The sequence below is a fragment of the Rhinoraja longicauda genome, chromosome 5 (genome assembly GCF_053455715.1).
Source record: "Rhinoraja longicauda isolate Sanriku21f chromosome 5, sRhiLon1.1, whole genome shotgun sequence".
NCBI classification, from domain to species: domain Eukaryota; kingdom Metazoa; phylum Chordata; class Chondrichthyes; order Rajiformes; family Arhynchobatidae; genus Rhinoraja; species Rhinoraja longicauda.
The window spans coordinates 7,194,069-7,208,637 of record NC_135957.1 but is presented as its reverse complement, the minus strand read 5'-3'; the positions used below and the strand labels follow the sequence as shown (position 1 = coordinate 7,208,637).

The following is a 14,569-nucleotide window of genomic DNA, read 5'->3' as shown; positions in this document are numbered from 1 at the left end:
TGTAACCCCACTTTTTAAAAAGGGAGGGAGAGAGAAAACGGGGAATTATAGACCAGTTAGCCTAACATCGGTAGTGGGGAAAATGCTAGAGTCAGTTATTAAAGATGTGATAGCATCACATTTGGAAAGTGGTGAAATCATCGGACAAAGTCAGCATGGATTTACCAAAGGCAAATCATGTCTGACGAATCTTATAGAATTTTTCGAGGATGTAACTAGTAGAGTGGATAAGGGAGAACCAGTCGATGTGTCATATCTGGACTTTCAGAAGGCCTTCGACAAGGTCCCACATAGGAGATTGGTGTACAAACTTAAAGCACACGGTATTGAGGGTTTCGTGTTGAGGTGGATAGAAAATTGGTTGGCGGACAGGAAGCAAAGAGTAGGAATAAACGGGTCCCTTTCGGAATGGCAGGCAGTGACTAGTGGGGTACCGCAAGGCTCAGTGCTGGGACCCCAGTTATTTACAGTGTATATTAATGATTTGGACGAGGGAATTGAATGCAACATCTCTAAGTTTGCGGATGACACGAAGCTGGGTGGCAGTGTTAGCTGCGAGGAGGATGCTAGGAGGCTGCAGAGTGACTTGGATAGATTAGGCGAGTGGGCAAATGCATGGCAGATGCAATATAATGTGGATAAATGTGAGGTTATCCACTTTGGCGGCAAGAACAGGAAAGCAGAGTATTACCTGAATGGCGACCGATTGGGAGAAGGGGAGATGCAACGTGACCTGGGTGTCATGGTGCACTTGTCATTGAAAGCAAGCATGCAGGTGCAGCAGGCAGTGAAGAAAGCGAATGGTATGTTGGCATTCATAGCAAGAGGATTTGAGTTTAGGAGCAGGGAGGTTCTGCTGCAGTTGTACAGGGCCTTGGTGAGACTGCACCTGGAGTATTGTGTGCAGTTTTGGTCTCCTAACCTGAGGAAAGACGTTCTTGCCTTAGAGGGAGTACAGAGAAGGTTCACCAGATTGATCCCTGGGATGGCGGGACTTACATATGAGGAAAGACTGGATAGACTGGGCTTGTACTCGCTGGAATTTAGAAGACTGAGGGGGGATCTTATAGAAACATATAAAATTCTTACGGGGTTGGAGAGGCTAGATGCGGGAAGATTGTTCCCGATGTTGGGGGAGTCCAGAACCAGGGGTCACAGCTTAAGGATAAGGGGGAAGTCTTTTAGGACCGAGATGAGAAAACATTTCTTCACACAGAGAGTGGTGAATCTGTGGAATTCTCTGCCACAGAAGGTAGTTGAGGCCAGTTCATTGGCTATATTTAAGAGGGAGTTAGATGTGGCCCTTGTGGCTAAAGGGATCAGGGGGTATGGAGAGAAGGCAGGTACAGGCTACTGAGCTGAATGATCAGCCATGATCATATTGAATGGCGGTGCAGGCTCGAAGGGCCGAATGGCCTACTCCTGCACCTATTTTCTGTGTTTCTATGGAGACTTTGGAAAGGGCGCAGGTTTACCAGAATGCTGCCTGGATTAGAGTCTGTATGAGGTATAGGGCGAGGGAGGCTGGACAGACTTGGATTGCTTTCTCTGGGACATTGAAGGTTGAAGGGAGACCTAATGCAAGTCTATAATGAGAGGGGCAGATAGAGCAGACAGTCAGAGCCTTTTCCCCAGGGTGGAAATGTGATAAGACTAGAGGGCAGAGCTTTAAGGTGAGAGGGGCAAAGTTTAAAGGGGGGGTGTGGAGGCAATTTCTACTCCGAGGCTGGTGGGTGCCTGGAACACTGTTTCATCTGCCAGGGGTGGTGGTGAAGGCAGGTGAAATAGTGATATTTGAGAAGCATTTGGGTCGGCAGATGGGTACGCTGGGAACGAAGGGATATGGATCACGTGCAGGAAGAGGGGATCGGTTTAACTTAACATCGTGGGCTGAAGGGGTCTGTTCCTGTGCTGACGTAAAGGAGGGGCTTATTTTCATTGACGAATGAGGCAATTCGGCCCTTTGAATCCATTCTAGCCCCATACCAAGAAACGGTGCTCTGGGCGGGAAGGGTCTGAGCGCCGACACCCTCTTCCGCGCGGTTCAAGGGTCGAGAGAGTCTGGGGGGGGGGGGGGGGGAATCCTTCACGCGTGACGCCTGGAGTCACTCTCTTCTCCTTCCCCAGGCCCGCCCCTGTCCGACCTGAAGGTTCTGCTGGTGGGGAAACTCTCGAAGAACAAGGAGGAGCTGAAGAACCTGGTGGAGGAGATGGGCGGCAAGACCATTACCTCTGCGAGCAAGGCCCAGCTCTGCATCAGCTCCCAAAGTACGTAGCTGCCCCTCTGGACCTCGCCCCAATACCCCTCCGTGGTGTCAAGTCAAGTCAAGTCAAATTTATTTGTCACATACACATACACGATGTGCAGTGAAATGAAAGTGGCAATGCCTGCGGATTGTGCACAAAAAAGAATTACAGAAAAGCTTCACCCTTTAAAAAAAATCCAAAATGCTTTTATTCAATTATACATAAGTACAGAGTAGCAAAGGGTCTCGACCCGAAACGTCACCCATTCCTTCTCTCCAGAGATGCTGCCTGACCTGCTGAGTTACTCCAGCATTTTGTGTCTACCTTCGATTTAAACCAGCATCTGCAGTTTTCTTTTCCCTACCCAGTAACAAAATCAAGCGCGTCTGACCCTTTTTAATTGATTTTTTTAAATACAAAATGCTTTTAATCAAAAACAAAAATGCAGAGTAGTAACACGATCGGGGACTGCCTGTTTTGGCAGCTTACAAACAGTTATCAAATTAAAATATTGCAAAACTTTATCAATAATACACTCGGCCTCCCGCGGCAACCAGCGTTGACGGAAGGCCTCGAGAGTCCCCGTGGACACCGCGTGTTCCCTCTCCGGGGAGCCGCGGCTGTGTCTGACCCCAGGAGTGTGCGATGGGACCTTCACTCTGCGCCCTTTCACAAAGAGATTTTACTCCACTTTACTTCATGAACACAGTACAAGTACTGGAAGGATCGATACTGTCGAATAGCAGTTTACAATCATCAATCAATCAATGGGCGACAAGGTGGCGCAGCGGTGGAGTTGCCGCCTTACAGCGAATGCAGCGCCGGAGGCTCGTGTTTGATCCTGACTACGGGCGCCGTCTGTACGGAGTTTGTACGTTCTCCCCGTGACCTGCGTGCGTTTTCTCCGAGATCTTCGGTTTCCTCCCACACTCCAAAGACGTGCAGGTTTGTAGGTTAATTGACTGGGTAAATGTAAAAATTGTCCGTAGTGGGTGTAGGATAGTGATAGTGTGCGGGGATCACTGGGCGGCGCGGACCCGGTGGGCCGAAGGGCCTGTTTCCGCGCTGTATCTCTAAATCTAAAAAAGATTTAAAAAAAATTAAATTACAATTGTACCAATAGACAATAGGTGCAGGAGTAGGCCATTCGGCCCTTCGAGCCAGCACCGCCATTTAATGTGATCATTCTCAATCAGTACCCCGTTCCTGCCTTCTCCCCATACCCCCTGACTCCGCTATCCTTAAGAGCTCTATCTTGCTCTCTCTTGAATGCATTCAGAGAGTTGGCCTCCACTGCCTTCTGAGGCAGTGAATTCCACAGATTTACAACTCTCTAACTGAAAATGTTTTTCCTCATCTCTGTTCTAAATGGCCTACCCCTTATTCTTAAACTGTGGCCCCTGGTTCTGGACTCCCCCAACATTGGGAACATGTTTCCTGCCTCTAACGTGTCCAACCCCTTAATAATCTTATATGTTTCGATAAGATCCCCTCTCATCCTTCTAAATTCCAGTGTATACAAGCTTAGTCGCTCCAGTCTTTCAACATATGACAGTCCCGCCATTCCGGGAATTAACCTAGTAAACCTACGCTGCACGCCCTCGATAGCAAGAATATCCTTCCTCAAATTTGGAGACCAAAACTGCACACAGTACTCCAGGTGCGGTCTCACTAGGGCCCTGTACAACTACAGAAGGACCTCTTTGCTCCTATACTCAACTCCTCTTGTTATGAAGGCCAACATTCCATTGGCTTTCTTCACTGCCTGCTGTACCTGCATGCTTCCTTTCAGTGACTGATGCACTAGGACACCCAGATCTCGTTGTACGTCCCCTTTTCCTAACTTGACACCATTCAGATAATAATCTGCCTTCCTATTCTTACCACCAAAGTGGATAACCTCACACTTATCCACATTAAACTGCATCTGCCATGTATCCGCCCACTCACACAACCTGTCCAAGTCACCCTGCAACCTCATAGCATCTTCCTCACAGCTCACACTACCACCCAGCTTTGTATCATTCGTAGGCACCGCGCACTCCCCCCCCCCCCCCCCCCACCTGCGGCGACTAGCGATCACAGAAGGCCTCCAGAGTTCCCATGGGCACCTCGTGTTCCCTCTCCAGGGACCCGTGGGCACGGAATTGGACCCGGAAGAGAGACAGGCAGTCAACATGGGCAGGACCCTCAAATGCCCGCTGCCTGGACCCGTGAATGGCCACTGCGGCCGGGCCCAGGAGCAAAGCGACCGGGAACATCCATCCCAGTGACCAAAACTGCCAATGAGCAGTTTGCAAACATTCAGAAGTGTTGGGATGAAATGCGGCCAAATCTGGAATTGCAGTCCCCCAATAACCACCACCTGTTCAGATTTTACTACGACCTCCCACTGGCCTTCAAGGCTGGGACAGCCTCGTCAGATTATTTTTTATATTTGTTTCAGCCCCATGTTTACACCTCATCAACTCGAGTGATTGCTGCGTACCTCTGAGTGGCCGCCATCTTTGTGGAGCGGTCAACAAAAGTTATCGGTGCTTAATAAATCAAAATCTTATTGCTGTAAACAGCACGTTGCAACATTTCATTAACGGTCTAAATGAAGCAGAAAAGCAATTAAAAGTGGTGTTTTAGTTTCAGAGACAGCACGGAAACGGGCCCTTCGGCCTACCGAGTCCCCACCGACCAGCGATCCCTGCACATTAACACTAACCTGCACACACTAGGGACAATTTACACATACACCAAGCTAATTAACCTACAAACCTGCACGTCTTTGGGGTGTGGGAGGAAACCGAAGATCTCGGAGAAACCCTACACGGTCACGGGGAGAACGTACAAACTCCATACAGACAGCGCCCGTAGTCGGGATCGAACCCGGGTCTCTAGCGCTGTAAGGCAGCAACTACCACTGCGCCACCGTGCCGCCCTATTAATGTTCTCCAGATAAATGAGGAATGTTCGTGTCGATCTTCCCCGTGGAAGTTGCAGCTCTGAAGGCTTCTGCCCACTGGCAATCCAAAAAATGCTGTACCCCTCTTCACAAAGCCGGCCTGAGCCGGTGTGGGAGGGAGGTATTTGATGTTAAACAACCACAACATCGATCCAAATGTCAGCTCCCCTGTTTCCAAGTGCACTTGGCAATGCCGCTCCTACGACTCTCGAAGAGACACAGTCAAATTCCTCACAAATTGAAGAAAGCTTTTTTTAATAGAAAGCCTCTGAAGTCCAGTATTGATCCAAGCTCCAAAGTCTCACTAATTTTGTTCCCCTTCCACAACAACGACTCCTTCCAAAATGTGGTTTCAAATCCTCCCAGCCATTAGAACAGCTCCTCTCCTGTCTGATCCTGGGAGTGTATGATGGGATTGTGTAGAGGGAGCTTCACTATATCTCATCCTGGGAGTGTGTGATGGGAATGTGTGGAGGGGACGAGGTCACAAGTCTCTTGCAGGGGGGAGAGGTCAGAGGTCCTACGTGTGGGGGGGGGGGGAGAAGGGAGGGTCAGAGGTCCTTTGTAGGGGAGAGGTCGTGTGTCCTAACCGGTGTGTTTCCCTGACAGAGGAGGTGGACAAGATGAGCAAGAAGATGGAGGAGGTGAAGGCGGCCAACGTCAGGGTGGTATCCGAGGACTTCCTCCTGGACCTGCGGTCGGGGAAGGGGCTCCCGGACCTGCTCTCCGCGCACGCTATCTTCCCCTGGGGCGCTGAGGTCTCCGAGCCGCCGGCTGTTGCCGCTGCCGCCGCCGCCGCCACCGCCGCCAAGTCCACCGGGAACAAGGTGGCAAAGAATGCCAGCAGCAAGGTCAAGCAGAGGAAGGTGAGGGGGGGGGGGCGGTCCGCTGGGGTCAGGGGTCGGAAATAAGATAATAACTGATGGGAGTAGAATTAGGCCATTCGGCCCATCAAGTCTGCTCCGACGTTCAATCATGGCTGGTCTATCTCCCTCCTAACCGCATTCTCCGTCCTTCTCCCCATAACCCCTGACACCCGTACTAATCAAGAATCTCACTGGCTTGGCCTCCACAGCCTTCTGTGGCAAAGAATTCCACAGATTCACCACTGGGTCAGGGTTCAGGCCTGGGCTGGGAGGTTGGGCCCCAGGTGTGGGTTTGGGGCTGAGCCGGGAGGCTGAGGGCCTGGGACGGAGGTCAGTAGTGTCCATGACCCCACAAACCTCCCTGCCTGGACTCTGGCCCTGTCCACTCCGAGCCAGCTCCTGCCTCCAATGGGGGGGGGATGTTGTGGACCTGCGTGGGGGGAGGGAATGGGGCCCGTGTGTGGGTTCAGGCCCGAGCTGGCAGAGTAGGCCCCAGGTCCGGGTCAGAGGTCATGACTGTCCATGCCCCAACAAACCTCCCTGCTTGCATTCTGCCTTCTGCCCACGCCAACCTAGTGCCTGCCTTTAATGCCAACGTTCCAATTGCACGTCCTAGCCGGGGTATTTAGGCAAGTTTGGTATTTTCTCCATATCCACAATAGACCATCGAATAATACAGCACAGGAACAGGTCCTTCGGCCCACAAAGTAACTTGCACTAAACGTTGTACCCTTTATCCTTTATCTGTGGACGGCTTGGTTGTAATCATGTAGAATCTTCTTTGACTGGATTGAATGCAAACACAAAGCACTATACCTCGGTCCACGTGACAATCATACACTAAACTAATCCCTCCTGCCTGCACATGATCCATATCCCTCCATTCCTGCCTATTCATGTGCCTATCCAAAGGCTTCTTAAACGCCACTATTGTCTCTGCCTCCATCACCAAGGGCGGCACGGTGGCGCAGCGGGTAGAGTTGCCGCTTTACAGCGAATGCAGCGCCGGAGACCCGGGTTCCATCCCGACCACGGGCGCTATCTGTACGGAGTTTGTACGTTCTCCCCGTGACCTGTGGGTTTTCTCTCCGCGATCTTTGGTTTCCTCCCACACTCCAAAGGCGTACAGATTTGTAGGTTAATTGGCTGGGCAAATGTAAAAATTGTCCCTAGTGTGTGTAGGATAGTGTTAATGTGCGGGGATCGCTGGTCGGCGCGGACCTAGTCGGCCAAAAGGGCCTGTTTCCGCGCTGAATCTCTAAACTAAAGTAAACTAAACTAAACTAAACACCACCCCTGGCAGCGTGTTTCAGACACCTACCACCCTCTGTGTAAACTTATTTACATCGGCGAAACCAAACGCAGGCTTGGCGATCGCTTCGCTCAACACTTGCGCTCAGTCCGCCTTAACCAACCTGATCTCCCGGTGGCTGAGCACTTCAACTCCCCCTCCCATTCCCAGTCTGACCTTTCTGTCATGGGCCTCCTCCAGCGCCAAAGTGAAGCCCACCGAAATTGGAGGAACAGCACCTCATATTTCGCCTGAGCAGCTTGCAGCCCAGTGGTATGAACGTCGACTTCTCCAACTTTAGATAGTTCCTCTGTCCCTCTCTTCCCCTCCCCCTTCCCAGATCTCCTCTATCTTCCTGTCTCCACCTATATCCTTCCTTTGTCCCGCCCCCTGACATCAGTCTGAAGAAGGGTCTCGACCCGAAACGTCACCCATTCCTTCTCTCCTGAGATGCTGCCTGACCTGCTGAGTTACCCCAGCATTTTGTGAATAAATACCTTCGATTTGTACCAGCATCTGCAGTTATTTTCTTACACCCTCTGTGTAAAAGTACTTGTCCTCTCACCACAAAGCAATGGCCTCTTTCTTGTGTTGGACATTTCCACCCTGGGGACGATGGTCCTGACTGTCTCCCCTATCTATCTAAGCCTCTCAAATCTTCAACAGGCCTCCCTGCACCTTTGATGCTCCAGTGGCTAATACTCCCTAACCTGTGGTCATGTGGATGGCCCCTGACTGGGGGAGACTCTCGCCAAGACAATTTTGTCTCTCCCCATGGACACTCCGAGTCTCATCCTGACCCCCTTCCTCCCCTCCTGCAGGTTCTGGCAAGTCGGAGAAGAAGATGAAGTTGACGGTGAAAGGAGGGGGAGCCGTGGACCCCGACTCGGGTAGGTGGGGAAATCCAGGCCCAGGCTCCGTCCGGCCTATGGGGTTACCGGGGGTCATTGCCCGGTGACAGGGGACGGCCATTTTGCCCTTCGCTTTTATGCGGGTTAAAAACAGGGGAGTCACTGCCTCCCTACTCCAGAGACCCGGGTTCGATCCCGACCTTGGGTGCTCTCTGTGTGGAGTTTGCACGTTCTCACTGTGGGTTCTCAAATGGGTTTGCTCTGTTTTTAAATAGCATGGAAAAATGCTCCTCGACCCAACTTGTTCATGCCGACCAAGATGTCCCAACAAGTTGTCCACGTTTGGTCCACGGTATTTTTGGACGTCAACCCAGGGCAGGACCTTCACAGTGAATGGCAGGGCCCTTGGGGTGATGTAGAGCAGAGGAATCGAGGAGTGCAGATATATAGTTCTTTGAAAACGGCGTCAAATGGTGGTCAAGAAAGCTTTCGGTACATCGGCCTTCACCGGTCAGGGTATTGAGCATAGAGGTTGGGAGGTCATGTTACCAGTTGTACAAGACGTTGGTGGCACCACATTTGGAATATTGTGACTCGTAGGAAAGATGCTGTTAACCTGGAGCAGATTTACGAGGATGTTGCCAGGACTTGAGGGCCAGAGGGAGAGGTTGAGCAGACTAGACTTTATTCCTTGGAGCACAGAAGGATGAGGGTTAAGTGATATAGAGGTGTATAAAGTCATGAAGGGAATAGATAGGGTGAATGCAGAGAATCCTTTACCCAGAGTAGGAACAGATCCAGAACCAAAAGGCATGGGCTTACGGTGAGAGGGGAAAGATTAAGAGGAATCCGAGTTGAAACTTTTTCGCTCTGAGAGTGGTGGGTGCATGGAACGAGCTGCCAGAGGAGGTAGTTGTGGCAGGTACTACACGGACACGAACATGAATAGGTTTATTGGCCAAGTATGTACACATACAAGGAATGTGCCTTGGTGCTCCGCTCGCAAGTAACAACACGAACATACGGTAAACAATTAAGAATAAAACATTAAGAATACAACTTTATAGCTTGAACTATAACAGCATTTAAAAGACTTTATGCAGGTCCATGGATAAGAAAGGTTTAGAGGGATATACTAGACCAAGGGGAGCCTTTGGGCCCAAACCTCTCCTGCATTGGTGCAGCACCCTCTCCTCCCCCCCCCCTCCCCTCTCTCCTCAACCCCCTCTCCCCTCTCTCCTCAACCCCCCTTCCCCTCTCTCCTCAACCCCCCCTCCCCTCTCTCCTCAACCCCCCCTCCCCTCTCTCCTCAACCCCCCCTCTCCTCTCCCCACTCCCCCTCCCCTTCTTTTAAACTTAAAAATGTGAATAACTTAAAAAATATAACACCGATTTCAATAAAACTACTTGCATTATCACTAAAGTGACAATGGCGAGTGAGGTGGGCCTAAAACTGTCGCGCTATCTTGTAGCGTTTTCGCCGAAGTTCAGTCACAAACAAGATAACAAACGAGAGTTTTAGCATATAGATAGATAGATAGATAGATGGGCTAAATGCGGGCAAGTGGGACTAGTGTAGATGGGGCATCTTGGTCGGCATGGACTAGTTGGGCCGAAGGGCCTGTTTGCGTGCTGTGTGAGTCCCCGGATGCTGCAGGTGTTGGGGCTGGGGAGGGAAGGGGGGGGCGGTTTGGGTCTCCGGGCGAGGGAGGAGACGGGACGGGATGGGACGGTGTGTGTGGGCGAGACGACGGCGCGTGCGTGCGCGCGCACGGTCGGTGCACGTGTGACTGGACAGTGTGCGGGTGCAAGTGTGCGTGTGAGTGCGTGCGTGGCCTGATGGGACGGGGTGGTGGGCACCCGTGACGGCAGGCGCTGGAGTCTCCCTCGCCTCCCCCCCGCAGGTCTGGAGGACACGGCCCACGTGCTGGAGCAGGGCGGCCGCATCTTCAGCGCCACGCTGGGCCTGGTCGACATCACCCGCGGCACCAACTCCTACTACAAGCTGCAGCTGCTGGAGGACGACCACAGGAAGAGGTGGGCGCCGTACCGGGACGTTGGGGAAGCCCCGCACCCCCATGCAGTGAGGGGGGGCGGGCGGGGGCTCAACCCAAGGGCAGGGGGCACGAGGCTCAGGCCTGTCCGTGAGTCATGGAGAGAGTCGGTCAGAGAGCTACAGCTCAGTGTGGGGGCTGTAGACTTCGTGTCATAGACAATAGGTGCAGGAGGAGGCCATTCGGCCCTTCGAACCAGCACCGCCATTCAATGTGATCATGGCTGATCATTCTCAATCAGCGTAATAGTGTGGAAACAGGCCCATTGCCAGCATGTCCCAGCTACACTTGCCTGCGCTTGGTCCATATCCCTCCAAATCTGTCCTATCCATGTACCTGTCCAACAGTGGGTGTGGGGAGGGGGGGGGGATGGGGAGAAGTGGGAGGGGAGTGGGTGGGTGTGTGGGTTGGGGAGAGTGGGTGGGCGGGTAGGTGGGGGGGGTGGGTGGTAGGGGATGAGGGAGTGGGTGGGTGCGGGCGGGGAGTGTGTGGGTTGGGGGTGGGGTACGGTGGGTGTGGGGGGGGTGGGGATGGGGGAGTGGGTGGTAGGGGAGATGGGGGAGTGGGTGGTAGGGAGATGGGGGAGAGGGGTGGGTGAGTGTGGGGCGGGGGGGTGAGTGGGTGGGTAGGGGGGTGGTGGTGGGGGTAGGGTGGGTGTGGGGGGGTGAGTGGGTTAAGGCCAGGGTTACAGGGCATTTCCCCCACAGGTACTGGGTGTGGGGGGGGCGTGAATGAGCAGGGGGGGGGGGATGAGTGGGCGGGGGGGGTGAGTGGGCGGGGGGGGATGAGTGGGCGGGGGGGGGTGAGTGGGCGGGGGGGGGTGAGTGGGCGGGGGGGGGGGATGAGTGGGCGGGGGGGGGGGGATGAGTGGGCGGGGGGGGGGATGAGTGGGGGCGGGGGGGGATGAAGTGGGCGGGGGGGGCGGGGGGGATGAGTGGGCGGGGTGGGGGATGAGTGGGCGGGGGGGGGGATGAGTGGGCGGGGGGGTGAGTGGGCGGGGGGGGGGATGACGTGGGCGGGGGGGTGAGTGGGCGGGGGGGTGAGTGTGGTGAGGCCTGAGGTTACAGTGCGTTTCCCCCCACAGGTACTGGGTGTTCCGCTCCTGGGCCGGGTGGGCACCACCATCGGGGGCAACAAGCTGGAGAAGATGTCGTCGCGGGAGCACGCGGTCGACCACTTCCTGGGCCTGTACGAGGAGAAGACGGGCAACGCCTGGCAGTCCAGCAACTTCACCAAGTACCCCAACAAGTTCTACCCACTGGAGATCGACTACGGGCAGGTGGGTGGATCCCCCCCCACTCCCACGGGTCTCAGCCCGGCCCGGCCACTATCCTCTCCGTCCCCACTCCCGTCCCGTTCCCCCCTCTCCCGTCCCATCCCGTCTCAGCCCGGCCCCCCCTCTCCCGCCCCGCCCCCCCTCCCATCCCCCGTTCTCCCGTCCCGTTAGACTCTGCTTGTACTCGCTGGAATTTAGAAGACTGAGGGGGATCTTATAGAAACTTACAAAATTTCTTAAGGGTTGGACAGGCTAGATGCAGGAAGATTGTTCCCGATGTTGGGGAAGTCCAGAACCAGGGGTCACAGTTTAAGGATAAGGGGGAAGTCTTTTAGGACCGAGATGAGAAAGTTATTTTTCACACAGAGAGTGGTGAATCTGTGGAATTCACTGCCACAGAAGGTAGTTGAGGCCAGTTCATTGGCTATATTTAAGAGGGAGTTAGATGTGGCCCTTGTGGCTAAAAGGGATCAGGGGGTATGGAGAGAAGGCAGGTACACGATACTGAGTTGATGATCAGCCATGATCATATTGAATGGCGGTGCGTACAGGCTCGAAGGGCCGAGTGGCCTACTCCTGCACCTATTTTCTATGTTTCTATATCCCCCGCTCTCCCGTCCCGTCCCTGCTACTCCGCTCCGGTCTCCTGGCCTCAGCTTCTCCCCCCCCCCCCCCCCCCCCTCCATCTCACCCAACGCACATCTCTGAAAGCCTGTAAATCCACAGTGGGCTCAGCCACGTTTGCCGTGCAGTCCTGGTGGCACCATTACAGGGCAGAGTGGGGGCTTTGGAGAGGGCGCAGAGGAGGTTTACCAAAACACTGCCTGGATTAGAGGGTTGCAGCTGCAGGGAGAGGTTGGACAAGACTTGGATAGGGCGGAGATGCGATGGAAGTATTTCAAATGATGAGAGGCATGGAGAGGGTCGACGTTCAGCTCCTTTACCAGGGTGGGAATATCAAATACCAGAGGCACAGCTTTCAGGTGAGAGGGGCAAAGTTTAATGGAGATTCTCCAAAGACGTACAGGTATGTAGGTTATTTGCTGGGTAAATGTAAAAATTGTCCCTACTGGGTGTAGGATAGTGTTAATGTGCGGGGATCGCTGGGCGGCCCGGACTTGGAGGGCCGAAAAGGGCCTGTTTCCGGCTGTATATATATGATAGATATGATATGATATGAGATGTGCGGGGACAGGTTTATTTACACAGGGTGGTGGGGGCCTGGAACACACTGCCAGGGGTGGTGGTGGTGGCAGATACGATAGTGGCGTTTAAGTGGCTCGTGGATATGGATCGCATGCCAGCAGAGGAGATTAGTTTAACTTGGAATCATGTTCAGCACAGACGTTGTGGGCCGAAGGGCCTGCTCCTGTGCTGTTCCAAGAAGTTCTCTGGACTGCTGCCCGGATTAGAGAGTGTTCGCGGTGAGGAGAGATGTGACCGTCTTGGTTTGTTTTCTTTGGAGTGTGGGAGGTTGAGGAAAGACCATTTCAGACCAACTGAGGTGAGAAGAAACTTTTCCACCCAGAGAGTTGTGAACCTGTGGAATTCTCTGCCACAGAGGGCAGTGGAGGGCCAAATCACCGGATGAATTTAAGAGAGAGTTAGATAGAGCTCTAGGGGCTAGCGGAATCGAGGGATGTGGGGAGAAGGCAGGCACGGGGTACTGATTGTGGATGGTCAGCATGATCACAATGAATGGCGGTGCCGGCTCGAAGGGCCAAATGGTCTCCTCCTGCACCTGTTGTCTGTTGTCTATAAGAAGTCTCTGGACTGCTGCCGGATTAGAGGTGAGGAGAGATGTGACGGTCTCTGGAGTGTGGAGGTTGAGGGGAGACCTGATGGAGTTTGGTGTAGACAGTTTGGAGAGGTGTGGATTGGGGCCTGTTCCTGTGCTGCAGTGCTTCATGTGTGAGAGTGGCGCTCGCTCGCTCGAGTGTGGAGGTCCGTGATAGTACGGGGCCGAGTGGCCTGCTCGCCAATCTCTCTCTCTCTCTCGCTCTCTCCCCAAGGATGAGGAGGCCGGTGAAGAAGCTGACCGCCAGCTCGGGCACCAGGTCCAAGCTGGACAAGCCATCCAGGATCTGATCCGCGCCATCTTTGATGTGGAGAGCATGAAGAAGGCCATGGTGGAGTTCGAGGTACGGGGGGGAGAGGGGGAGGGGACGGGGGAGAGAGGGAGGGGACGGGGGAGAGAGAGGGAGAGGACGGGGGAGAGAGAGGGAGAGGACGGGGGAGAGAGGGGGGGCTCGGGGAGAGAGAGGGGACGGGGAGAGGGAGAGGACGGGGGGAGAGAGGGGGACGGGGAGAGAGGGAGGGGGACGGGCGAGAGAGGGAGGGGACGGAGGGGAGAGGGAGGGGACGGGGAGAGAGGGAGGGGACGGGGAGAGAGGGAGGGGACGGGGAGAGAGGGGGAGAGAGGGAGGGGACAGGGGAGAGAGAGGGAGAGGACGGGGGAGAGAGAGGGAGAGGACGGGGGAGAGAGGGGGGGGCTGGGGAGAGAGAGGGGACGGGGGGAGAGGGAGAGGACGGGGGAGAGGGGGGGGACGGGGAGAGAGGGAGGGACGGGCGAGAGAGAGGAGGGGACGGAGGGGAGAGGGAGGGGACGGGGAGAGAGGGAGGGGACGGGGGAGAGAGGGAGGGGACGGGGAGAGAGGGGGAGAGAGGGAGGGGACAGGGGAGAGAGAGGGAGAGGACGGGGGAGAGGTGGGAGGGACGGGGGAGAGGGGGGGACGGGGAGGGGAGAGGGGGGGCACGGGGAGGAGGAGGGAGAGGACGGGAGAGAGAGGGAGGGGACGGGAGAGAGGGAGGGGACTGGGAGAGAGGGAGGGGACGGTGAGAGAGGGAGGGGACGGGAGAGAGGGAGGGGACGGGAGAGAGGGGAGAGGAACGGGGAGAGAGAGGGAAGGGTTAGTGAGGAGGGGGAAGGATAGTGAGGGAGGGGAGAGGAATGGGATAAAAGGGAGGGGAGATGAGAGGGGAGGGAAGGTGGGAGGGAGGGAGGGAAAGTGTCGGTATTGGTCTATTATTG

At 54.6% G+C, this 14,569-nt stretch overlaps 1 protein-coding gene across 1 annotated transcript in view; it reads left to right on the top strand.

Moving 5' to 3' along the window:
* Nucleotides 1–14,569, top strand: part of parp1 (poly (ADP-ribose) polymerase 1) — a 50,041-nt gene that overhangs the window by 23,865 nt on the left and 11,607 nt on the right. Inside the window, exons 9-15 of the mRNA XM_078399948.1 lie at nucleotides 2,128–2,268; nucleotides 5,810–6,066; nucleotides 6,683–6,704; nucleotides 8,179–8,247; nucleotides 10,113–10,291; nucleotides 11,347–11,541; nucleotides 13,551–13,679. Of these exons, the coding sequence (XP_078256074.1) occupies nucleotides 2,128–2,268; nucleotides 5,810–6,066; nucleotides 6,683–6,704; nucleotides 8,179–8,247; nucleotides 10,113–10,291; nucleotides 11,347–11,541; nucleotides 13,551–13,679 (992 nt within the window). The remainder of the gene's footprint in view (nucleotides 1–2,127; nucleotides 2,269–5,809; nucleotides 6,067–6,682; nucleotides 6,705–8,178; nucleotides 8,248–10,112; nucleotides 10,292–11,346; nucleotides 11,542–13,550; nucleotides 13,680–14,569) is intronic.